The 24,908-nt window shown below is 40.2% G+C and overlaps 1 protein-coding gene across 4 annotated transcripts in view; it reads right to left on the reverse strand.

Moving 5' to 3' along the window:
- Positions 1–24,908, reverse strand: part of LOC131085302 (cytosolic phospholipase A2 beta-like) — a 51,894-nt gene that overhangs the window by 2,478 nt on the left and 24,508 nt on the right. For 3 of the 4 annotated variants that reach the window (XM_058027288.1, XM_058027287.1, XM_058027286.1), the window contains 19 exons: positions 20,530–20,602; positions 19,344–19,520; positions 18,567–18,703; positions 17,737–17,868; positions 16,484–16,542; positions 14,637–14,679; positions 13,383–13,446; positions 12,805–12,932; positions 12,571–12,681; positions 12,323–12,360; positions 11,303–11,438; positions 10,217–10,353; positions 9,727–9,949; positions 9,000–9,117; positions 7,867–8,004; positions 6,594–6,698; positions 5,954–6,139; positions 2,817–2,983; positions 2,134–2,320 (listed from right to left, as the gene is read on the reverse strand). In XM_058027288.1, coding sequence (XP_057883271.1) covers positions 2,134–2,320; positions 2,817–2,983; positions 5,954–6,139; positions 6,594–6,698; positions 7,867–8,004; positions 9,000–9,117; positions 9,727–9,949; positions 10,217–10,353; positions 11,303–11,438; positions 12,323–12,360; positions 12,571–12,681; positions 12,805–12,932; positions 13,383–13,446; positions 14,637–14,679; positions 16,484–16,542; positions 17,737–17,868; positions 18,567–18,703; positions 19,344–19,520; positions 20,530–20,602 — 2,359 coding nt within the window. The remainder of the gene's footprint in view (positions 1–2,133; positions 2,321–2,816; positions 2,984–5,953; positions 6,140–6,593; positions 6,699–7,866; positions 8,005–8,999; positions 9,118–9,726; positions 9,950–10,216; positions 10,354–11,302; positions 11,439–12,322; positions 12,361–12,570; positions 12,682–12,804; positions 12,933–13,382; positions 13,447–14,636; positions 14,680–16,483; positions 16,543–17,736; positions 17,869–18,566; positions 18,704–19,343; positions 19,521–20,529; positions 20,603–24,908) is intronic. The other variant, XM_058027289.1, reaches the window with a different exon arrangement.

Consider the following 24,908-nt stretch of genomic DNA (forward strand, 5'->3'; position numbering starts at 1 on the left):
GATCTACTTGGCAGGACCCCCTGCTAAAAACAGCCCCCAGGAAATACTGCAAACCCACTCCACAGCTTGAAAGAACCATTTCTGGTCTGTTTTCCCAGTTCCTCCTCCTTTCCCTCCTGCTAAAGCTCAGACCTGGAAATCCCTCAGCAGAGCTGGCCCAAATTCCTCCTTGTCCTGCCCCTGCAGACATCATTCCTAGGCAATATGCCCATGGGTCCATATCCATTTCCAAACCCTGTAAGTCTGATTCTCAGACAAAGACACGCACATGGAACACTTTTAAAAATCCATGATTGCCCCTGGATTAGTGGTGACAAGTGCAGGTCTGCCAGCTAGAGTGAGTGGACAGCCTAGTACACACAAGGAGACCTTGTGATGCCAACCACACAGGACTGCCTGTTGCAGAGTGCAGAGGGACCAGAGCATCCTACATCAGACTCTCAGCAAACTCCAGCCTGGCCTCAGGTTTTGCCTCTTGGAATTGGCAATATCCATACTCCCTGTCATGTCAATGCTTTTGTTTAAAAGGACCCCTTAATTCCCTGCAGTGAGGACTTCAGCAGTCTCATATTTATGTTCCTACAAATTTTTTTGCTTCAGTTTTTAGCTGGTTTTTTTTTGCCTATCTCCTTGCAGTCTGAACCAAATATGCCCAAAACACTAATGTAATGTGAGATGAGTTTCAGCGGGGCTACAAACAGACTGCTGAGATACTCCTTATGATTTCAACCAGAACCTCATGAAAAAGACACAAGAATTGTGTCACCTGCTTGAGATACAGCAGGTCCTAGTCTAACCTAGTGGTTTCTGAACAGTGTGATCTCAGGGTGCTAGGCACAGACTACCACTAGAAGCGTCTGAATTAAAAATATCCAATGTTGCTTCACTGAGCCTCACAATACTCAGAGAGATGTATTATCTATGCTGTCCACATCCAGATAAAGCTGCGTTTGCCTCAAGCACACCAAAGCACAGTCTGTAACTGCTGCACTGCAAATGGGCACTTCACAGGCTGAGTCCTTTTAGACTGTAAATAGTTAAAAACAAGAAAAATAACTACCCACATTCCACAAGATGTCTCTCATCCCCCTAGAAACAAAAAAGCTCCACTGTTAAACTTGAGATCCATGAAAGCAAGTTGCCAAGGACCCCCTCCTCCAACCACCCACATCAGTTGCTGGTTGTCAGCTTGATGGATGAACCAGTGACTGCTGAGAGACGTGCAGGTGAGTGTCAGAGCTCACCAGCTTAGGCCTGGAGCAGAGAAGTGGCAACAGCTGCTCTGTCTGCAGCACCTCAGCTATTTTTCATTCAGAGAGATTCCAAAATCTTCACCTGCTTTACCTGCCACCCACTGCTCAACGGTTGGATCTCACCCTACATTGCCATTTGGACCATTTCCAGCCTCCACTGAACAAGCTTAGCTCCCTCTACAGAGTATCTCCTCTTTTCATCCACTGAGTTTCTAAATGTGATTTTCTTGATTTAGCTCTTACTGTACATATTCACTGAGCATCACTGAATATCAGAGCAGAAAAGTACCTTTACTTTTTGCTGCTATTCCTACCCTTCCCAAATGCTCCCTCAGAGACTTCCATTTTGCTCTGGTCCCACTGTGGGCCCCAATAGAATTTTGGGTAAACCTGGTGGAAGGAGCTCACCCCTGTCACCTTACTCTCCACCACAAGCAGCCTGGGGAAGACAGGGGTGCAGGGCCAGCTCTAGGGCTGGATGGCCCAAGCCCCCACCAGCAGGTCCTTCAGGAGGCCCTTATCTCCCTGTTCCCACAGCTCTCTGGGCCTTTCTTTACTCTCCCTCATCCCAGTGCCAGAGAAAATTCCAGCACTCTGCACATCTCCCTTGGCAGGACACGGCAGCGGGCGCAAGTGAGGAGGACCTGCAGCTCTGCTCCAAGGGACAGCGACACGAGCCATCTGCCACAGGCAGGGCTGGAGGAGGCCCTGTGGCCCTGAGTTGCCCAGGACTGTGTCCTCCATGCTTTTCAAGTGGAGAACAACCAGCAGGAGTATGGAGGCTGCTCTTCTGCCTCCCATCAGGAGACATGTAACACATACCAGGGGTAGAGCACAGTGCCCTTGACTGTGCTCTACAGTTCTGTTGAACTGCATTTACCTGGCTCCTTGAATTCCTTGAAGGTGTCATTCACCAAGGGAAAATGGATTACTATGGGTGCTCTGGGGTCCTCTGCATCTGCAAATATATAACATTCCTTTGGGTTCTTCTCTTCTTCTGGACTTAGCTCCACTTTGGGGAATGGGATATTTTGTATCTTGCAGTATTTGTATGTCATCTCTAATTGCTGTGGACACAGAATGGAATGGAGTTAAAGCTCTAAAAAAAGAATCAGGTTCACTCAGGTATCCTGGAATACAATGGCATCTTAACTCCTTCCCTAGAAACACTATGGAATGTGTAGTCCCAAAGTAGCCACAGTACAACCTTACTTTCAACCAAGCCAGACAATGACACTTTATTACCCTGTAACATTTTTTACAAGCCCAAGTGAATGACCCAAAGTCACACTCAGAATTCATCATGACAGACCAGGAGAGGTCACAGGCATGTCTCCAGCAAACAATCGTTACTGCAACTCCCTGAGGATTATAGGAAGTATATGTTGTAATCCCCTACAGAAAAAAGAGCCTAACAGTTTCTATAGTTCCATTCTTGAAGGAAGTTTCTCTCCTCCTTCAAGGTATGGTGATATTTGATTAAGATTTAGACAGCCACTTACTTAAAAGTTTTAATAAGACAAGAAGAGTTTTACTCTGGAAAGCACAAAGTAATTTTCTCACCTTGAACACATGTCCCAAACCATAATCAAGGGATATAATGACATCTACATTCCTCTCTGGCTTGAAAAGTGCTGCACCACTGGTGTTGATGAAGTAGCCAACATCTATCAGACAAAGATACTTCTGCAGTGGTGTCAGATTGTTAGGGAAACCATCCAGCACAGTGTCTGAAAAACATTTTAATATAGTTAGTGGTGCATTTTTAGGAAAGAAAGAGTGACTAATTCTGTCTGTGCTACATGCTAAGGGCAGCTCCTTGGTTACCCTCCAGGCTGGGGTCACCTCCCTCCACAACATGAGCCCACTAACACAGCCTCTGGAGCATGCCCTCCAATCTGCACATCTGGACACAGCTGGCCTGTTTCCACACTCTCCCAGGCACACTCACAAAGGCAGGCTGTGGGGCAGCCAGACAGAGGACAGGTGAGACACAGACTCCACTGACCTCACAGCTGCTCTGGGGAGTCATTTTTCACAGAATACAGACTTCAACAGATTATTATTTTTCCCCCTAAGAACTGGGAAAAATGCAAACAACAAAAACAATTTCACAGTGTTGCAACACAACTAACAAATGCAATACATCATTGCACTTCTGCATTGCTCTTTTTTTTGCTTTTGCCTTCTCAGGCTTTGCCTTCAACCCCTCTTTCAGGTAGAAAAGTCTGGCTCCAACTTGCTTTCAGTGATGTCATATTAACTATCAGCCAAGCTGTAAAAAAACACCACATCATGCATACAACATCACCTACCAACAGCTTAAAATACTGCTTGAATTAATTAAACCTCACATTAATGCCAAAAGGGGATTACACCAACTGGTAAGTTGAAATCTAAAGCCAGTTTCTGATAGCTAGACTCCTACTTCTCTGCTAGCAACCTCCCCAGCTTGCCCTGTAGACAGCAAGTCCTTTACCCTTCCTCTAGTGCACTTTCAGTCCCATGGAACAGGGAACATTTTGCCACGGTTTTAACTATCAAAATAGTGGTTTGAGAGTGTTCCTCAAGTTCACAGAATGAGGCAGCAAAGCCCAGAGCAGAATACTTGAGCTTCAAATAATTATGTTTAGGCATTTTAAGTGCTGATCACAGAAATACTGTTGCTAAGTTTCAGCATTTCAATTCATTCAATTGGCCTCATTCTGTAGTGTTGATTTAAACCATGCAGAGTAAATGCAGCTTGTTCCATAGCCTGGAATGCTTCACACCAGCTTGAAGTAATAATTCATAATTTTTCCATTCCCTCCCTGTCAAGTCTTAACAAAATGTGGTTATTTTAGCATTCAAGGCTGCTGAGAATTCACAGATTCAACTGTAATAAGAGACATTTGCTTGTAGTCCCTCACAGAAGAAACAGAGCACACTTTTTAGTTTTACTTGGCCTGGTGAACATTTTTAGATGAAATTCCATTACCCCTGTTTTCTTATCACAGAGATGGAACTTTGCAGCATTTATTCATGACTGTGTATGTGAACTACAAGTAGACACTTCTCTTGTGAGAATCCCCTCTTTCATCCCACATCCAAATAGAAATTTTAAAGAAATCCTGTCTCAGAAATATCCTTTGAAGCCTGAATGCTACTGAAAAGGCATTAAATTAAATCCAGATTATTAGTTCAATTTCTCATGAAGAAAATTAGGCATGGAAAGTCTTGTTTTAATATGTCAGATAACCTGAGCTTCAGGGAAGCCTCTAAAACAAAGCTCTATTCTTAAGATTTCATCTACCACAAGATTCCTTTCGGCTCACAGACCTGGCATTTCCTCTTACTCCTAGAGATGGATCCATACCTGGGTTTAGCTTGATCTTACACAGGCAGCAAAAAGAAGATGGAAAACCATTTTTCCCACTCCAGACTTTCAGTTTCCCTTTTCCCACTCTGGATTTCATGGTTTCCACATATTTTACTTTATTTGTAGAATATCTACCTTGAGATAGTCATTAGTGTTCCTATGCTCACTTCCTCAACATCCTCATTGAAATCTGCTTCTACCCATTTGTCTTTACAAAATTGTCAATAAATATAAGGACAGTTATGTTTTTTAACATTTACTGACTGTCAATTTCATCCTTCATCCACTTTCTGAAGCTACTTGCTTGTTCCTTCTCTCACCCACCCTTCTTATGTTACTTGTTTTTTCTCCTTCTTTCATTTGTTTTCTTAGTGCAGACCCTTTTAGGACACAGACATTTTGCTTACTGAACATTTTAAAAGCAGATAGCACACTGTGGGCTCTGCCTTAACCCACAGAAATGCACCACCATCTCTCCAAGTTGTCAGCAAACTGTGTAGCAAGGGCAGAGAGGGACAAAACACGTTGTAACTTGCCTAAAATGGGAGAGAAAATGCAATTTGCCAAAGAGGAGGGCTCAGAGAAGGCAGAGAACGTGTGCTTTCTTGCTGAAGTCAGATTAACCTCAATAATGTGGGGTACTCCCACATTGCTACACGTTCATGGAATATATGAAGATGCTGGGATTATAGGAAGATTTATGATGCAGAAAATCTCAGCTCCATCACCTTGCTATCATTTCATAGATTGTTTCATGGGTTTTGAGATAAAACCATTGCTGCCTGCCTAGACAGCAAGGGCCATAGAAAATGGCTCTTCAATTTTTAAATCAAGTCTATATATCTGTTCTTTTAACATTTAAAGTCTAAACCTATGTTAACTTTCTGTAGCTGGATTTTGGTGTTTCTGAGACAGGTATCTGGATGGTAAATTCATCAGGCAGAAACACCAAATATATGGAAAACCACATGCTTGCAACTAGTCCTTTCCTTCATCTGATCCACATAATAACCTGCTATTTTATGCTTCTGGTGTTCCCTTTGTTTCTTGACCTCAAAAGATTCTGCCCTTCCTAAATCTTTTTACTACTGTACCTATGCAGAGCAACAAAATTCCTGTAGAAAAGCACTTCTTGACCCAAATTACAGGTATCTTCTGGAAGTGAAAGAGCAGTCCATGGACTAGTTAATTTTAACCTGTTACCCTAAAGAAACAGATACCATGAATATAGGTCAAACTCAGCCAATTTCCAAACCCTGAAACAAATATGAGTTTTCCATTTCTAAAAAACAAAATTTGAGATGTTACCTGCACAGTGCAGCTAACTCTTTGTTGCAGTTACCTTTCCATTCAATAAATTTTTTCTGATGGATATAATCCTTGTGAAACTCTAAGCCTCTCAGGAAGTTATGAGACTTTCCCAGCAGCGGACGCTTGGTCATGATGTCCTGAAACATTTCATACAACTTTCCTGACAAGCAAGACGGAGGCTCAATAACACTAACATCTTCCTCAGGAGAATGTTTTTCTGAAATAGAGAAGAAGCCATGAAATAGAGAAAAAAACAACAAGCAATCTGCCCTGTCAGACACCTCTGCTGGCTAGCTGCCCTTGTTGCCCTCCTGTGGGTCACTCTTATCCCTGTTTCTTGCAAGCTGCTGGAAAACATGTGCACACAACCCACATCATTTACCAAAGAGATATTTAGTTTTCTTTAAGGCACAGGTTTTGTGTTTTACTCTTTCAAATGACACGCTGGCTTTGTACTTTCAACCACAAGTAAAAGCCAAGCTTCTTATTTGCAGTAACAGGCAAAGCCATTGAGCAGACCATGAGGAAACTTTAAATGAAAAACATTTGTACTAACATGAAGCATGTTTCTGGGGAAAAGAGAGAAGAGAAAAGGACGTAGCAATCATTGTGATACAGATTAAAGTCATGCTGGAAGATCCACAATGAGGCAACTCTTTAGAAACTCTTACCTATATCTACCATATCTTGGGACCATCGCTCCCAGAATTCATTTGAATTTGAGGACCAGTACAAGCCATCCAGCAAATTCCTAGTAAAGATGTTTGTCCAAAGACCTGCAAGTCAAACCACATGGGAAAAGTACTGCACTACCACATGTTAACCACTGACTATTGTAAATATCCATGCTACACATTATTAGCCCACCCAACCTGACCCCATCATGACACAACTAAGCAGTGGTTCCCAAGAAGTTCAAACACTGTGGTGTAAGCACTTCAGTGCTCTTTCTCAGGAGGTAACTACACACAGAACATTCACTGCATAGTACGGAGTAACAGAATAAGAGGTATCAGTCACCCAAAAGATGTTGTAGAAAGTTTCCTGTGTACCTGTGAGAGAAAGGAGGCTTTGAAAGCATGGTGAAGCCATGTAAGCATAAAGGCTTTCTTTAAACTGATTTATTAATTAAATCGATCTAAGACTCATTTTCTTCCTTCCAGGCATGTTTTGTTTCTGTGGAGTGCAGCTGGTCCAGGTTCAAAATAGAATTGGCTCCATCTGTGAGTCTGCTTTTGGAAAACAACTATCCCTCCTCATTAAACTCTATGCCAGGTACTTACATGAGGAACAAACTGAATCTCTATCAGACTCCACAGTGAGATAAATATGGGGGTTTTCTCCTCTACCCTTGTGTTTGGTATCAAAACTAAAACACTTATAAGGATTTAGGGACTGAGACTGATAGGTTCCTCTACTAGCTGCTTTTTCTTCACCTGTGGTGGCAAAATTGCCAGTCAAAGTAGTTGTTGGAGGTCAAAAGGCCCTCCTTCAACCTTATGGGCAGAGAAGATTAGTGACATCCTCAAGCCACAAAGCTCAGGTAGTTCCTGCCTTGTTCTAGATGACGTTTTATTCTCAGCTCCTTCCAATTCTACCCCAGTAATGCTTCGTCTAGAATTATAGTTTATGAAGTTGAAGAGTTGGAGACTGATCAGGGAAGGAACACTTATTATTTCCTCAACTTGCTTCTTCCACCATCTTGTTTGGTTTAGACAATGGAACAGGAACTTTCCTATGCTGCAACTTTTCCAAATCTACCCAGGTGAAAAGGGAGGACAGAAGAAAAGAAGATACACAAAGATGAGAAGTGTATGAAAGGATAAAAAACCCATTGATTTAAGACCTAAAGCAGAAGTGCTGGCAAGGAGCGTTGCGCCTGTGGCTAGCAAATATCACACTTTCTACAAGGCTGTGATTAACTGCATAGCACTGTTATGTCACCTTCCAGATAGCAGATCCGAGATTCTGGCAGCTTCTTCACTCTCCTTCCCATGAAGAACTCGCTGTCAAAATACTCTGAAGGAATGGAGACTCCATATTTTGGCATGGCCACTTCGTAAGGAGAGAAATTTGCCCACTCTACAAAGAATTTACATGAGGCATGTTTGCTGCAATAAAAATAAAACCCCCAAATCTTCCCAAGGATCTTGATTGTCTCAGCAGCTCTGTACTATCTGCACTTTTGTACTGCAAGCTCCACTGTCTACTTCCCTAAAAATTGAGATATTATTTACAACCCAAATGAACTAGCCTTTTCAACTCAGAAAAGCTCTAACATTGGGTTCAAATGCTTAGATATTTATTTCTATATAAAGATTCTGGGATCACACTTGTCCCTCTAAATCAAGAGCACCAACTGTACTTCATGCAAGAGTGATGTGAATTGCAAGGAGTGACTGGCATGAAAGCTCTATTAACCCAAAACTGCCAGCCTACAGGATATAACAAAGCAGCCTGAAGACACATCAACATCACACTAGAAATTACAGTGTGGCATGGATTTGCAGTTTCCTAGCTCAAGCTGTCCTGCACAGGCATTACAGTACAACAGTAGTTGTAAACATAAACAAATAAAAGGATTAATTACCTTTTTTTCCAGTATCTACTACTTTTAACACCTTTTGTTGAGTGTGGCCTGTATCCAGTCAAAGGATATCATATCATACCCACCACAGCAATCATATTCCACTCCATTCTCATACCCTCATCAGTGCCATATTTAGGAAGTGACACTTACATTTCACAGCGCCCCTAGAAACTAAGGAAGCATCAAAGCCATTTTATAGACATGGCAGGAAAAGATCAGATGATTTGCCCACACTCACTCATAGTGTCTGTTGCAAAAATAGGATTTCACTGATTTTTTATTAATGTCCTGTTTATGGCTTAGGATGCTATCCAGCAGACATGCTCTTTTGCTCTTTGCAAAAAAGACAAACATTTTATTAAAAGATGAATACTGAGTGAGGGCAAGCAACTGATGTATTCCCCCTTTTTTGTCCCCACAGAGACACCTCCCTCCAAATCCTCTTTAATCCATACCCAGAATCAGAAGAAACTCCCTGAACACCTACCTCTAAATTTGAAAGTACCAAACTTCTCCTCTTTCACATTGAGGACTGCATAGAAAGGCAGTGGGTTTTGTCCATGCTCCAGTGCCTTGCGCTGGTCTGTGAGTTTGTACTTTCTTGGCTAATCAGTGAGATAAAAAAATCACAGTAAACCTCTGTAAGAGCATAACACTGGCACAATCTACCCAAGTAAAAATTTAAAGATTGATAACAGACATTTTACAACACAGAGGAATCTTAAGTCACATTTTCTTAAAAGACCTTTTCCTTCATGTTCCTGCACTTTCCTTCCTGGCTGCCTTTTGGGTACCCAGTAACTTTTTCATTAGAATATCCAAGTGCCTTGACTGCCTGCATCCCACGGATCTTTATTAAAGTTGAGATTAATATTCACATCAGGATACATTACTCTAACTTTCAAATGTCAAACTAGAAGCAGACTTTAAAAATCTGACTTTTCAGGGAGAGTGGGGGCTGGGAATCCCTCAGTTCTTTCTGGGAGTTTGCCTACTGAAGTCACTAGCTGTTGGGCATCCTAGGACAGAGGCACCTTCAAATGATTATCTACTCTGAAAAATCCTGACCACGAGATCCTCTGTCATAGTTTACAAACCACCTTGGGATGGCTCAGTCTCTTTGGATTTATTACACACATTACCTTGTGCCCTCAAAGAGTAAGGCTCTAAAGAAAGTGGTGTTTCCCAGATGTGTGGCAGGACCATGTACCTACCCGTTCATGCAAGAACATCTCCTGAACAAGCGACCACAGAGTTGTAAAAGATGGCACATGTCCTGCTTTTGCCCTTTCAGCAAGCTCCTTGTGATAATACTTCAGATGGTCTATAGACATAAGGTTGAGTTTGCATTTTGTCACTTGTTCTTTTACTGCTTTAAGTGGCCCCTCAAGAGACTTCTGTGACCAGTCAGCATGCTCGTACAGGTCTGCTAGGGTCCTAAGGAGCAGAAATGTTAGAAAATCATCCATTTATTTAGATGATATTGGAAAATTGATACATTTACACAATTACTTCAATTAATTAAAGAAACTCAGTGAGCCCGATTCTCTTCAAACTGAATTCATAATTGAGAGCCAACAGTAAGAGCTTCATGAGGGAATTATGTTCACTTGTTAACAATGTAAGTCTGAAAGAGATTAATCTCCTACTGTGTGGAAAAGTAGTCACAGTCATTCCAAATCCAATCTCATTTTCTATACGTACCATGTTGAGCCAGAAGCCCCAGTGAGGTAGGTGACACAGTCCAACAGATTTAGCTTCTGAAGAGCTAAGAGGTGGCCAAACATAGCTGACATTGCTCTGAGACCTCCACCTGTTGCCATAACAGCTATTACTGGGACCTGTCCAAAACACAAGGATTATTCTCAGAAAGTTACTCCCTTGCTACTTGGAAAAGTCTAATTACAGCTCTCAGAATTTCTTCATCAGGCTCATTGGAGGACAATGAACTAAATCACCACTTAGCCAATCTTTACCAGTACCCTTCTGAAATTAACCTCCAGAGACTCTTAACCTCAATGCTTGGATGAGTTTGAAAATGCAGTCATTTTAACCTTCCTTCTTACCTTTGCTCCCTATAATTGCAATTGCAATGATTAAAAGTAGATAATTACATTATTTCTTTATAAACAACAACAACAAATTGCAATAAATGCAGTTAAAATGGATTAAGGAAGTTTTTTGAATGCTGCTGATTCTTTGGACAGCGTTCATTTAACAAATACAATTCCAGTAAGAAAATAAGTTTTCCCTTAAAAAGTCACCCTGGATCTTGGCAACAAAACATACTTCAGCTTGTTATAAAATATTCTAATGTTCTTTCTTCACCACAAAAAATGTTTACTTTTTGTAAGAAGTGTTCTGAGAATGAAGAAAGAAAAAAAGTAAGTATAAAGAAGTGACATTACACTGATTTTATAAGTATTTTAGTGAGGTGAATTTCCAATACTTTTGTTTTCCTATTGGTTTGGGTTGTCTTACTAGGCTGTATCTAAGACAATGCCTCATGTCTTGCTGACTTGCAGCACCACACTGTTGGAAACTTGTGTTTGAAGAGTGCTATTATTACATCCTTGTTATTTGGCCCATTGAAAAGATTGGAGGGATGAATACTGGAGCTGAAATTTTACACGAGTCTGGGATATGCCACACTCAGAGCCTCTGCTCTGGTGCCATTCAAATCAATGGGTTTGTTAGCAACAAGCAAATATTACTAGAAACTTTGAGGGGAGTTGTGCCTATCCTAATTCAGTAGACCCACACCCCATGCTTGGATTCCAAAGCACACACCTCATGTCCATGTAGATCTCTTTCCAGGTGAAGAACCCTTTTCAGGGCTCCAGCAACGACTCTCTTCCTCTTATGCAGGAATTCCTGCTCTCCTTGGCACAGGTCATACCCTAAGCGCACGTCTAGTTTTTCTGTGCTGCAACAAATAAACCCAGAGGCACAGGATTGGTGTTTAAAATGTATATGGATCCAGCTACTGCAATCTAATGAATTCATTAAAAATCCTGATTCTTTGTTCTGATTTATACAGAAATGTATCTTTCATTTGCAAAGAAATCAACTTCTTTGCTTCTACACGGTCTCTTTATTGTTTCAGTGTAAGATTTACTGTCAGCTAAGGTTAATAAATATGCAAAACAAAGAAGGGCTTCTTTGACTTTCAGTAGCTTTGTAAGCTAAATCCTTTCTATTTCTGCTTCATATGATTTCTGAGCAAAGGATGACTTTAACCTAACAAAGTCTTTCATAAGCATTTGTACTGCAGATTTATACAGAAACCATACAATGAAAAAGATATTCAAATAATTTTTGTTTGTTTCTTGTCTGACACATTATTTTACAATGCAACATTTTGTCTTCCCTAGTTTATACCTCTTTGTCTTGATATCATCAGAGACACAAGCCCATTTTCTTAAGAGAACATGTCATTTGGGTAATACATGGACTCTGATGTTTCATTATTTCAAATTCTCTTTTCACTCTGCCTTTTTTCTGTACCCCTTTTGAAGAAGCCTCTAATTTTAGTTTTTGATTCTTTGATGCAAAAGATACTCAGTGACTAAGTCCCTCACTGTTTGAAACTCTCACAATTTTTTTTGCATCTTGGTGGGACTCCTTTGCCCCAAGGATATTTAGCTTTGAACTGTTGTGGTGACTCTTTAATGATGACTTAAATATTGCCGCATTTTGCCCCTAGTCTTGTGCATTCCTTATATCTAAATAGAGGATACTCTGTTCAAGATTTCACAGTTCAAAGAGCAATAAAACCTTCAGAGAAAAAAAACAAACCAGTCCTCTTACCAAGCATTCAGTTGGAGGTACAACTGTAGTGGCACATTCTGTGAACAAAGAGGTGATAGCAGGAACATGAGTGGAGGTGAAAGAGAAGTTCTGAATCCAGATTTTCAGTGCCTCCTGAAAAATCCCACCCCTGCCACCCTGCATACTTTTTGGCTGTTGTTTTGGGATTTGTTTTTTTAAATATTAATGCGCTCAATAGTGAGGGTTATTCTACTCTTCTTTTCAGACACAAATTATGAAACACTTACATGTCTTACGGGAAGGGTTACTTTCACTTTATGTCCAACAGGGAGAAATTTCAGCGGTACTGTTAAGGTGTCACTTAAATTGCTGTTGTCATCTTCCTTATCAGAAACTTTCTATGAAAAAACAAGAAGCATAGGCTGTATTCACAGAGCAGAAACAGTGCAGCTCTTCACTGTTTTGGTCACACCAGAAGTAAGCAAGCAGTATGAACAGCAGCAGTGTGGGGTGCCCATTACCTGCAGCCTGACTTTTAGGACTGGCTCCCAAGCCTTCACGCAGTGGAAGTAGAAAGTGTCGGTGTCCTCTGTCGTCTTCTGGGTTCTCTCATGGGATGCAGGCACCGTAAGCACGAGATTTTTACCCTCTAGTAAAAAAAGGTTTGTTTAGAGAATAATACTGCTGTTCAGGCAAAAGAGCTAGCAAAGCTGGCAAACTTTCTGGCGGAGTAATTTTCTGTGGTAGCTCCTCTGTAAACTACCCCACCAGCAGGTCTTCTCCAGCACAGGACCTGGTACTCCTGCCTTTACCCCCATAGCTTGGAGTGCTCCCAGAGTCAGCATCCTCTCTTACCACCACCAGCAAGTGGAAGTGTCCAAACTTGATAGCTCCAAGGGAAAGACACAGAAACCAGTCCAGGGCAGTTCAGGGCATTTCAATGCATTGCATTTTATTATTTAGATCATATATCACTACCTATATATAATTTAGAGCATTCTTATTTGTCTCTGTACTCTAAAATGCCTCCCTCTGGATCTGAATGACTGTAATAGGGTTGGTTTGGTCACGTCCTAAGTTCACAGAGAAATTGCCATACCTTTCAAGTATTTCCTGCTTTCATTAATGTCCACATGCACTTCCAAGCAGCAAACCTCACGAGACTGTAAAAGAAATGGAAAAGGGTCAAGAAAGCAAATAACATTTCTGCTGCAAATAGTGAAACATCCTGCAGACAGCCACCACCTATAATACTGAGCCAGCTGAACTGGTCTCAGTGCTGGGAGTGATCCAAGAGAAAATTCAGAGCTCATTATTCCAGGACAGTAGATCAAGTTGCACTGTGTCGGAGTGTCAATACAGTGGTGCATTGTCAGAGGCTGTTAACACATTCAAATTACCCCAAAATCAGGAAACTCTGTACAACACACTGGTGCCCAAACACATATATCTAATAATTATTTAGGAAGGGTGGGTGAAAATACCTGATGATGAGTTTCTGTTTATTGTGGCAGTGATTAGCCTACAAAGCATCTTCTTATTGGCCCTGATGTAGGGAAATCATGAATTTATTCCACCCTACCCTCCACCTGAGTCACTCCAGTTCACCTTTAATAACTCATGCCAGGACAGTTTTCCAAGTCATTTCAGGAACAATGCATGCCAGTCATTGCAACTCTTGTGCCTCACACAGAAAATGAGGGGGAAAGAATACAATATGTGTTACTTTGCCTCAGGGGTATCAAAGGCTAGCATCTGGGAACCATGACAGGCTTGGAGGAGCTGGCATGAAGTTCTAGGTACTCCTTAGCTGCTGGGCCAGCCTGAGGAGACAGGTAATGTACCACATGCTGACTAACAACAAAACAGAGCTCTATATTTCAACAGCTAAAATAACTCCTTATTAAAAAACTCATGTCCCAAAAAGCTGTTACATTAGATACCCTTCCAGTCATAAGCACACTGAACACCTACTATTGTCTTCTACAGACCTTTTGTAACCTCTGTTTTTCCTGCCAAGTGCCATGCTGGGTTACGAGAAACACAATCAGTTTTCACTTTGAACACCAATAAATATGGGGTTCTGCAAGAGTAACAAACCCCAGCTTGGCAACATATTGACATCTGTAATAGCTGAGGACTTCAAGGACTCACAGCTGCTGGGTTTTTTTCTGGAGAGGGCAACAGGTGAGCTGTAACACAAGGGCACTGTCCCATAATTCTGACTTTAAAATACACACCATGCTCTTATCTATCATGGTAGGTTGTGTTCTTTCTACAAAATGGGGGGGAAGAGGAGAGGACCAAAATGAAGCAGATGTCACTCCAAGATAAATTCTTATGTGAACCTTACCACTAGGACATCATTGGTAATGAGATGCTCTGGAGGGCCAGGACTGAAAAGATAAAAACAAGTAAGAAACAAAAAAAACTGTGTGAGTAGATGGATTTGGTGTGTTTTGTTTAGTTTTTTAAATAGCAGTTATATGACCTTTCCCACTTGAATATAGGTAAGTTATCACAATTTGTTTTCTAAAAGGCAAAATACATGATCCTGTGCTAAGCATGTGAACCAAAATACAGCAGCCAAACAAAAGACAGACAGGAAAGCCCATAAAAATCTTAATGCTAAGTTACAGCAGGACAAAGGCATATTGGTATATGTGGAATCATGTCCTGCTATTAATAAAGTGACCATATGACTTAGGGAAAGCAAAGACTACTATTAATGTGTTCTGCAAACATTTATTAGGAAAGACATTTCTGACTAGTTCATATTATAACTTGTGGCTGATCACAAATGAATGGCAAATAAGAATTAGCTTCCACTGTGCTATATATATATATATATATATGACTGCAAAACACAGAGGTAAGCAATAAAAAGCCTTTGTCCCAGATATTTTACCTTTTCAGACCTTTGTCTGTCACTGAATGGATGTGGTCATTTAATTACATGAGTATTCTGTAGAGTCTACCAAGAGCATCTTTCACTAAGGCAAATATTCCAACACCTCTATGTTACACACATTCATAAATGCTTTCATATATCTGAGAGAGCCATTGAAATTATGTAGTACATAACCTTTGTATGTCCAGGTTATGTCACCAAACACCATTTCCAGACTTAAAACTTCTATTTCAACTGTAAAATGTATTTAAATAACTAGGTTTGATTCCTAAGGATGGTCGTTGTCCAAATGCCTTATAATTTGAATGTGAAAGATGCTCTTCTTATTTCTAGCCTGAATCCAGTTCCCAAGCACTGCCTCTCATTCTGACCTTTCTTGTGTCTGACTGTGACTGCTTCCACAGTTGCAGGAGATGATTACCATCATCATACATGATACCATCTCTAAAGGCACCTCTCACAGATAAATAAATACATTTTGAGTTTCACTGTGGGAGAAATTAACCAAGAACACAAATTCTTTTTTTCTGCAGTTTCCTCATGTTTAAGAATAAGAAGTCTTATTTGTCATATTTACAGTTCCTTCTCCTGATCACTCAAGTTAGACAGTTTTCACTGGACTAGTTTTTTTTTCTTTTTTTTTTTTTTTTTTTTTTGGCTAATGCTAAACTCACATATTTCAGAATGTGTAGTTTAGGGTGTTCTCTTCAACCAAGCCTGTGATGGGATTTAAAAGACAGATGAAGTTTATCTTATGGGACTTGTTCTCCTGCAGACAATGATGATTACCATTTTGAGGGGGATGGTCTTATTTTCATTATTTGTTGATTTTATGTTTTTTCAGTTTAGCTAAGCTATTGCTAAATGGGTGAGTTTTCTGGTACTGTCTACATAACTCCATGTATACATTGTTATAATAACACAAGACAAGTTTTAGGATCTCTGAGAAATTCCACAATGTTCTAGGCATTGTTCAATTAATAACAACAATTTGAAGAGCACTCGTGTTAAGTTTCACATCCCTCTTGTGTAAAAGTTATCACATTGTGACAATTTTATTACATCTCTGGGATCTAGATATACACATTCAACAGAAGTTTAAGATTTGTATGAAATATACTGAAAGGTGGAATTAGCTAGAAAAGGTAAGGTAAAAAAAAAAGTTTGAAACTGTAATTTAGGTTCACTGCTGGGAGAAAGAGCTGGAAGAAGTTTCTAAGTTTCTCATCCTCAGAGGTATCATTACTCCCTGGCAGATCTATACCTTTTAGCTTTGGAGTTTTACTCACACTCTTTCCATCCAGAATTCCACTTCCAAACTTTCCCATTTCTTAAAGCACCTCTCCGTCTAAAAAAGAAATTGGTAAAATAAATATAGATTATTGAAGGCTGCAAGAATTTGGCAGCACAGATACACCTAAAAATCACTTCAAGGCCTGACATCTTTTCTGCTAATGATACCAAAAAAAAGTTTGGTTTTGTGTCTTTCCAAAGCAGAAATTGCAACAGAAATCACAGACTTGTGAAAGTCTGGCAATTAAGATTAATAATCTCCCATTGTGTGATATGTAGAATTATACATATTTCCCTCTCCGACTGAGAGGGAGAGCTAGATTGAAAAGGAAATATGATGGCTCTCTGCAAGATAATGTGCATGGGGGAAAGGCATCAAAGCCCAGCAAGAAATGTCACTAAGACCAGAGACATTTTCACATACAAACCATTTAAAGCACATTTGAACTGAATCCAGAAGAGATGAATGAGGCAAGTGACTGAAGTGGTTATTGAATCATTGTATTTCCCAGTGACTCACCCACTGGCTGAGAAGTGCAGCCAGCAGGGTCACAAGGAAAATCCATGTTAACAGCTTTCATTCAGCATGTGGGAAGTAGCTGTTTTTATGGGCTGTCTCCCTCCTGTAATGAGTGTGTAGCAACACCTCAGCAACAGCTCAGACAGGCCCAGAAGTTGTCAGAGGCCTATCCCAGCTTTGTTTACTGGACAACTCTCTTTCATGGTCTCCTTAATAAAATACCAAAGATGTTAGCAGGACAGACGTTCCTTTACTATGGACTAGAGAAATCTGAACCAACAAGGAGGAAACCAGCATGAACACCAACAGGGGAAAAAGCCTGAAAGAACCACTTAGTTCAAGTGATGAGTGAATTGTTTTCATGCTTTTAATAAATAAACTGCCATTTATGAAGAAATTTCTCCCAAGCATGGCAAAAGTGGGATAAAGCTGAAAGGTAAGCAAGTATTTCTTCAGATTCTAAAAGATACAAAATTATTATTTACAGATGCTTCCTGTTAAAATATGTTGCCCTCAGATAGCATGAGACAGAAGCATCTTCATTTTCTGAATTTGTAAAAAGAAATTCATGAAGACACAAAAATAAAGCAAAACTATATCTGCTTTGATGAGGTATTGATAGTGATATTTAAGGCTACCTGTTCATGAAGATCCAAACCCTACCTAACATGGAAGACAATGTAGACAAACGAGGTCTTGTCAATCTCTCCCTGTGTTTTCAGCCCTTACCTCTGGTTTCAAAGCAAAAGTCTCGCGGATTGTCTCCCCAGGTCTGATTCTAGCAAGATTAAAAAGAACTGTGAACTGCATGTCATCTTTGGTGAGTGCATCTTCATCACACACTGCCAATTCTAAAATATTCTGGTAATAGAAAAAATAAGAACACTTATTGAGCTTCTGTTAGGCAGAAACAAAAAAAAAATTCTTATAGAAAAAAATTTATTATAAAATATTTTTGCAACTGTTTCACTAGCAGAGCAGCAAGAATAAAAAAGCATGTCCTTTTCTTCAGTAGTCTGCTAATGTAGAACATTATTACACCCAGTCTTGGGAAACCGGTGAAATAGAAAACAACTACCCATAACAGAGGTTCCCGCTCTCCTGAGACAGAAAAGATGCCAGTGCTCTGCACCCCACTGATAACCCACCCAAAGAACAGACTTAGTTTCTTCATTCCCAAAGTTCTCCAAATTCCACAGTTTAGGGAAGGATTAAATTTACTGTCTTCACCACAGCAACTTGTCTACTCCTCCCTTAGAACCAGTGGAGAGAAAGCTCTTTCAAAGTTAGCCATGCCAACACAGCACCGAGGTATGCTACAGTAGTGTTTAATTTACCAAGGTGACAACAAAGGGAGTCTGGACTAGCTTAGATACAGGCATTTACATCAGCAATGTCTGTAAATAGCTGAGCAAAGTACTGCTTCTTATGTCTACTGTTCTGTGCAAACCAGTCTGTTAAGCAAGCGTTTTCTTAAGTTATTTAGCACAGAGAATCAACATGGTGTCTACTGAGGATTCTGAGTATTCAAATTGGTGAAAATTCTATTTTTTTACTACCTCAACTTCTCTCTGGATCCTAAAGTAGAAAGTCTCATTCCAGACAGGGTTGTCAGAATTCCTGATGGTTTTGGTCTGAAGCTTTCCAGGTGAAGCAGACGGCAGCCACAAGCGTACATAGCAGTCTGATGCCGTCACTGCAGCAGAGAAAAATTAAAAACCTGATGCCAATGTTATAGAGGAACAGTAGGGCTAGGTCATAATCCTGGAGATTAATAAATATTACTACCTTTTTTTTTTTTTTAATTAGTAAAGAGATCACCACTTGGAAACAACCAAGGAAAACCATCTAATTACTGAGTAACTACAAACTGCAAATGTACACATGCACACACAAGGTACATTAAGAACCACGTTTCCCATGTGAAGAGAAAGAGGAAAGTGGACTATGCTCACTGACCGTTCCTCAGGCATAGTCCTTACAATTCCAGTCCATGATGTTAAAAAGTTAAACTGAAACTACAGCTGGTTCCACAAAGGGCTGTTAGGATGATTACAGGAAAGAAGAATGCATATTACAGCAAGATCAGAGTCTGGCTTGCTCAGTTGAGTCACACAAGCATGCGGAGGGGACATAATGGCTGTCTAGAGGTGTTAGGCACTAGGCAAGATGATCTGTTGCAGCTCAAGGCCAGCATGGGCCCAAGAACTGGAGGGCACAAGCAAGTTGGAAATCTTCATTTCACTTCCATCCTATATCTATTCCTTATGGTTAGTGCAGGCAGTGCCTCGAGCAGCCATCCTTTGGGGAGAGCCAGGGTGGGGAAGCGCATTTACTTTGTGAGGCTTGGCAACGGTGTGAAAGGAAATCTCCCAGGTGATGTCTTTCAGAGCTGGAGTCAGGACTTGACGGAAGATTTCCACTGCAGCCCGAGATGCCTAAATACTTCAGACTGGTATCAAGCAGTGAATAACATTGCCCCGCAAGGTTTTGGCACGAAAGTGGAACTGTCCCTTCAATAGAGTAGATAGAAGAGATCATTGAAACTCAGAAATACAGGCTTTGTCACACTAACACCTTTCTAGTGTCCGCCTCTGGGTGATGCTACGTGGCACTTGCCACTGGAGCACAGGAAGTCTTTGGCAGGCAGTTATTCAACCAACAGGGGATTCACTCCCTCTGGTCTCCCTCACATCCAGGCTTGGTCCTACATGGCAAGGCCTGGATGGTCTCAGCTGTAACTTGAGTAAATCATTGCAAAGTGATGCTTTTTTTTTTTTTTTTTTTTTTTTTTGCTGAGTCATTTTTCACTAGAGGAATACACAGGCCAAAAGTTACAAAACTGGCAAAAGGCAGCTCAATGCCTCTGCTCTAACTGAGGAACTCATTGGAGACCTCTGCAAAAATGGCAGCTGAATAGCTGGTCCACAGCACACCTGGAGAAGGAGGCATAGGGGGCTGTGAAGGGGAGATAATGAGTTAAAGACACTTGAACACAAAAGTACCCAGCAAAGTCTGTTTTGCCTGCATGCTCAGCATGGGCTTTGAACTGGATCTGCAGAGGTCCTCCTTAAACAAAACAATCAAAATAGTTTATTGCGACTGGTCAACAAACACCCTGAAAGATAAAGTATTTTAGAAGGCTTGAAATTCTCTAATTTATGTTTGATTATTGTGTATAATTGGTACATATCAATAAAAGGTCCCTAAATTCACAGACTGCATGACAAAATTCCTGCCCATGGAGATTCATAGATTGCAGTGTCCTAAGGAAGTCTACCTTCCCTTCTTGGCCCAAAATATTAATCTGGGTGTCTTGTTTTTCACCAGTTCCCTGAAATGCCACTAGAGATGTACTCCAATCTAATGATACCTGAGACATTTGATCTAATTACAGCCCTGGCATTAGTATTTATATTGCTGGGCTTTGCGTATGTTGCTTGCATACCTTCGGAACTAAAGAATATTGCTCACTGTGTAAACTCTGCAGGTGACTAAAAACACAATCAAACCACAACTCACACAGGTCTCTTGACTTGATGTTCTTAGCTTGTATGATTCTTACAGAAAGCATGTGGATGGGGCAAAACTTCATCTGCAGAGAAAACAAATGCAAGAATTTGATCAGCTCAGAAAGCAAAAACAAGACGTGTTTTGAACAATACAGGGGACAGTCTGCCCACGTCTGTTTGAAATGAGGTGACCACCTTCAAGTGGCAGTACACCACACTAAAATGAAAACATAGCAGCACACTGGGCTGTTTGCTAAGGAGCTTGAGGAAATGAAGACAGAGAGAAAACACAGGCTCAGACAGTGGTATGGAAAGCTTTCTTTGTCACCCCACAGGCACTTGTTTTCAGGCAACCTGATGCGTGTATGGCCACAGTGATGGTTGTACTGCCAGCACCCCAAGGGTCCTGTGCCACCCATAGCTCAGAATGGGGCCCTTGGAAGGGGATATTAGGAATTGCAGCTCCCTGCCCAGGTCATGGCACAGCTGACCTACCTAGACTAGGACATGGTACTTACCAAAATGTGCTATAAACATCTCACTTTGTATCTGAGCTAAGATTAAATTTCTGTGATGCTTGTAAATAGGGCAAGCTCACCAAGTGGCCCTGCTGACTTTGAGGGATCAGACCACAGGCCCAGCAGTTTTCATACAAAATAAAAACTGCTCTGCTTTGCAGGTATGATATCACAGAATTCCATATCATTATGCATCCTGAAAATACACAATGGGAATGGAAGCACTTGCCTTCCAGACATGAGATTTATTTCTATCACAGGCAGGCTATCATTTTAACACTATTTCAAGTTACTTGTTCTTAATTCTTAACAGTTAAAGTTTTCCAGGCTAAGCTATTCAGAAAATACTTGCCATTTTCAAAAGACATTCTGAGAAGCATGAATAAACACATACATAAATCTTAATAAGAGAAGCAGGGAAAATACTTTAATCTTTTTTGAAATTGATACATTTAAATTTCCTTTTAATTTTCTGCTAGGTTTTTTCAGTTTTTCTGCATGCTATACTAGCATGACTTGTCAGCAATATTAGGAAATAATAACATGCAGTTATTACAGTCCCACTACCACTAATAAATTAAAACTTAAAGCTTAAATTACCAACTGAAATAATACCTCTATTTGCTTAAACAGATAATCGCATTACACCACCATCACTAAATAATTTGACAATTTTATTTTGAAAGTTAGCAACATGACTAATTTTTCTGACAAGGAAATTATTAACACTGTAGATACAAACTGTTGGAGAAGGAGGAACCTCTCTACAGAAAGAGTCACTCACTACAGTTAATCTGAAATTCTTTTAAAATGAGGTGGAGACTATTATTGGACATGTTTATTAGAAATGAGAATAGCCTGCATTCAGCTTTATTCAGCCTTGTTTAGAGGTAAATTACGTTACACAAGATGGATATCATCTGAACTAGCATGTGAATTAGCATGTTCAAATAAAGGCCTAATATTAAATTTTATTATGTCACTTAAAGTTACATACTTTTAAATTTCAGATTTATATTTAAGAGCTACTCTGACCAGATAAACCCTTGTTAAACCTATCAAATCACTTTAGTCTATCTCTTGGCTTGTATAAAATTGCAAAGCAAATTTGGTTTTGTGTGACAAGAACTCTTTCTAGTATGCTTTCCTCCAAATTTAAAACTGACATATTTAAATCTTCCTCAGTTTAATGCATTGTGGACATTACAAGTTCTAACTGGGACACTTCCATATTATTCCGGTTGCCCGCTGAAAGAATTTGACTTCAATATTCCTGTGCAAATAGTTATTTATCATAGAACTGCCAGGTGGAACACTCACTCAGCATTCTTAGTGGTTTTCATTTACATGAATTATTGGATTATGTAGACAATTACAGAGGTGACTAGTTTTAATTAATGTGTTAATTCTTAGTCATTTTGTAATCAACTTCTCCCTTGCTCAACAGAAGCCCAAACCATTCATAGGATCTGCCTTCACTGAAGAAATACATGTTGGCATAAATTTTGCTTTGAAACATTTAGCGATGAAAATTTCCTAACTACTTATAAAAATAATGCATCTGCAGGTCATCTTCAGAGTACTCTCAGATGTGACAGATGTTGTGTTTTCATCCTCTGCCACTACAGCCAGAGTGCCTCACTCCTTCTCCCTCCCCTTCCACCAGCAATCACCTTCCTTAAACATGCCAACATTCGCCAAATGATGGAAACATCAAAGGTGACTTTTCACTCCTCCTGATTCAGTGCAGCTTAGTCCTGGTGTGATTGCAGGATAAAAAGCAAACAGATTCAGATGGGAAAGTGTGGCCATAAGAAACCCCGAGGGCTCTGTAAATCCCACAAGGAAGCCAGAAACCATCCCTCTCCCAAAACTGCAGTTACTCCAACCTGTGATAACCATTCAGGAGCGGGCTAATTCCTTTTTTCATCAGATAAAGGCAGAGCTAATTTTATTCAACAACAGTCCAGAGCAGACCCCTAGGGTCTGATTTGGATGATGTAAAACAACATCTTTGCCTGAAAGGGCTGGTACACCAGAATACCCTTCTACAAAAAATAATTACAGTTAGAGGTACCATTTGTTGTTTTCATAACATGAAAGGCAACATGTAACTTCACAATTAATGCAATTTGATGAGTGCAGACACCCTACCCAGACAGCTCTTGACAGACAGCTGTACTGGCCTTGTTGGTTTTAGTTCACTTCCTTGGGAGAAACATGTTTTCTTGTACAGGCATGCAGAGAGTAAAAAACCCCTCTGTAAACATCCAGAGTCAAAGGCAGCTTTCCCAGAAGCACATCACTCAGTTTTTGCTGGGAAATTACTAGTGTGACACTGGGGCCAACAACAGAGTGCAGGGCTCAGCTACCTGTGTATTGCTGCATCCTAAGCAATTACACTCCAGGCCAATAAATAGTAGCATCTCCAGAGTACCAAAGGGGAGGCTTAAAACTTGGGGGAAAAAAAAAAAAGAACCAACAAACTTCTTTTCACTTGACAGTATTTAGCATTAAACTGTATTTCTGTAGTCTCAAACCAAGCTTTGAGGGAGTAATTTCTGTTTAAAATACAGAAGAGTCAGTAATCAGGAGATAAAACTAGCATGTCAGAATTGCCACAGCTGTATCAAACCTTAACAGACTGAAAATTCACATCTGTTGCCACCATCTCCTTGATTGTAATAAAACATGCTCACTGACTTCCTTCCATAGGAATGTTGATCAGCTCTGGAAGGACACATAAATCTTTTGTTTACAGGCAGTTAGTCACTTAAGGCTTCATTCCAAAAAGACAACTTTGAGCATACGAAATCTTAAAGTCATAAATATTGAGGAGCATACCACAACGATCTGTGGATGGCAGTAAAAGAAGAAAAACCTACCAAGAGCTTATATATTTGATTTCAGTCTTTATTGCCCCTCCATGCTGCTACTAGAAGAAGATCTCAAGGCCACCTTCACTAGAAAGTCAGTATTCTAGGGAAGATTTTGCAGTCTGGGAACTTCATCCCATAATTCCCTGTTCTCTTCTTTTTAAATAAGTCCTTGGTTTGTACATGTTGGAAGGCTGATTGGAATGTCAGTGTTTCACTCTCTCTGCGTCAAACTCAGACAGCTCTCTGAGCAGAGTTATCACCATGGGATAACACCAAATTATATTAAGCTTTAGATGAGGATTTTGCTGTCTTCTGGCATTTTGATAATAGCTGTAGGATTTGTCACTCATCTTTATACATATGTTTCAGACATGAATAATTATTTTCTTTCATGGATTACTTCTTCCTCCAGTGGCGTACTAGAAGCTGTAGAATATCATGCCTACAAGATCTCACACCAAATGTAATTATTTCGCATATTCTTACCATTATTTTATGTTAGATACTGAGGATTTGGTCCAACTACAGTTTGGCAATTTACCAAATTGAGATTAAATCTATAAATGTATCAACTATAAGAAAGCTCAATTACCAGCCTGGTTCTAAAGCACTTCCTTCCACTAGATCCTCTAACATCTAGTACGGGCTATAAGCCCTTCCATGTGGTGAGAACACTGCTAGAAATTTGTCTTTCCAACCAGCTGCCTACTTTCATTAAAATTAAAGGGATGAAAAGTTCTAGTGGAAAAAGTGACTGACTGAAGAAATATAGAAAACTATGAGAGTCTCATTTTGCTTGCGAATCACAATCGTCCCAAATTTTATCATTGGAATTTAAACAATTAGTGAGGAAATCTAATTCACCTTACAAACCTATACTGTAATTTCATGTAATCACTGATGGATTACTTCAAGAATCCTTGTGGATTTGGGATGTATCTCCTGTTCATACATATCAGTTAGCTCTTTATACGTGTGAGTGGGTCCCTCGG

Source organism: Melospiza georgiana, chromosome 6, assembly GCF_028018845.1.
Source record: "Melospiza georgiana isolate bMelGeo1 chromosome 6, bMelGeo1.pri, whole genome shotgun sequence".
NCBI classification, from domain to species: domain Eukaryota; kingdom Metazoa; phylum Chordata; class Aves; order Passeriformes; family Passerellidae; genus Melospiza; species Melospiza georgiana.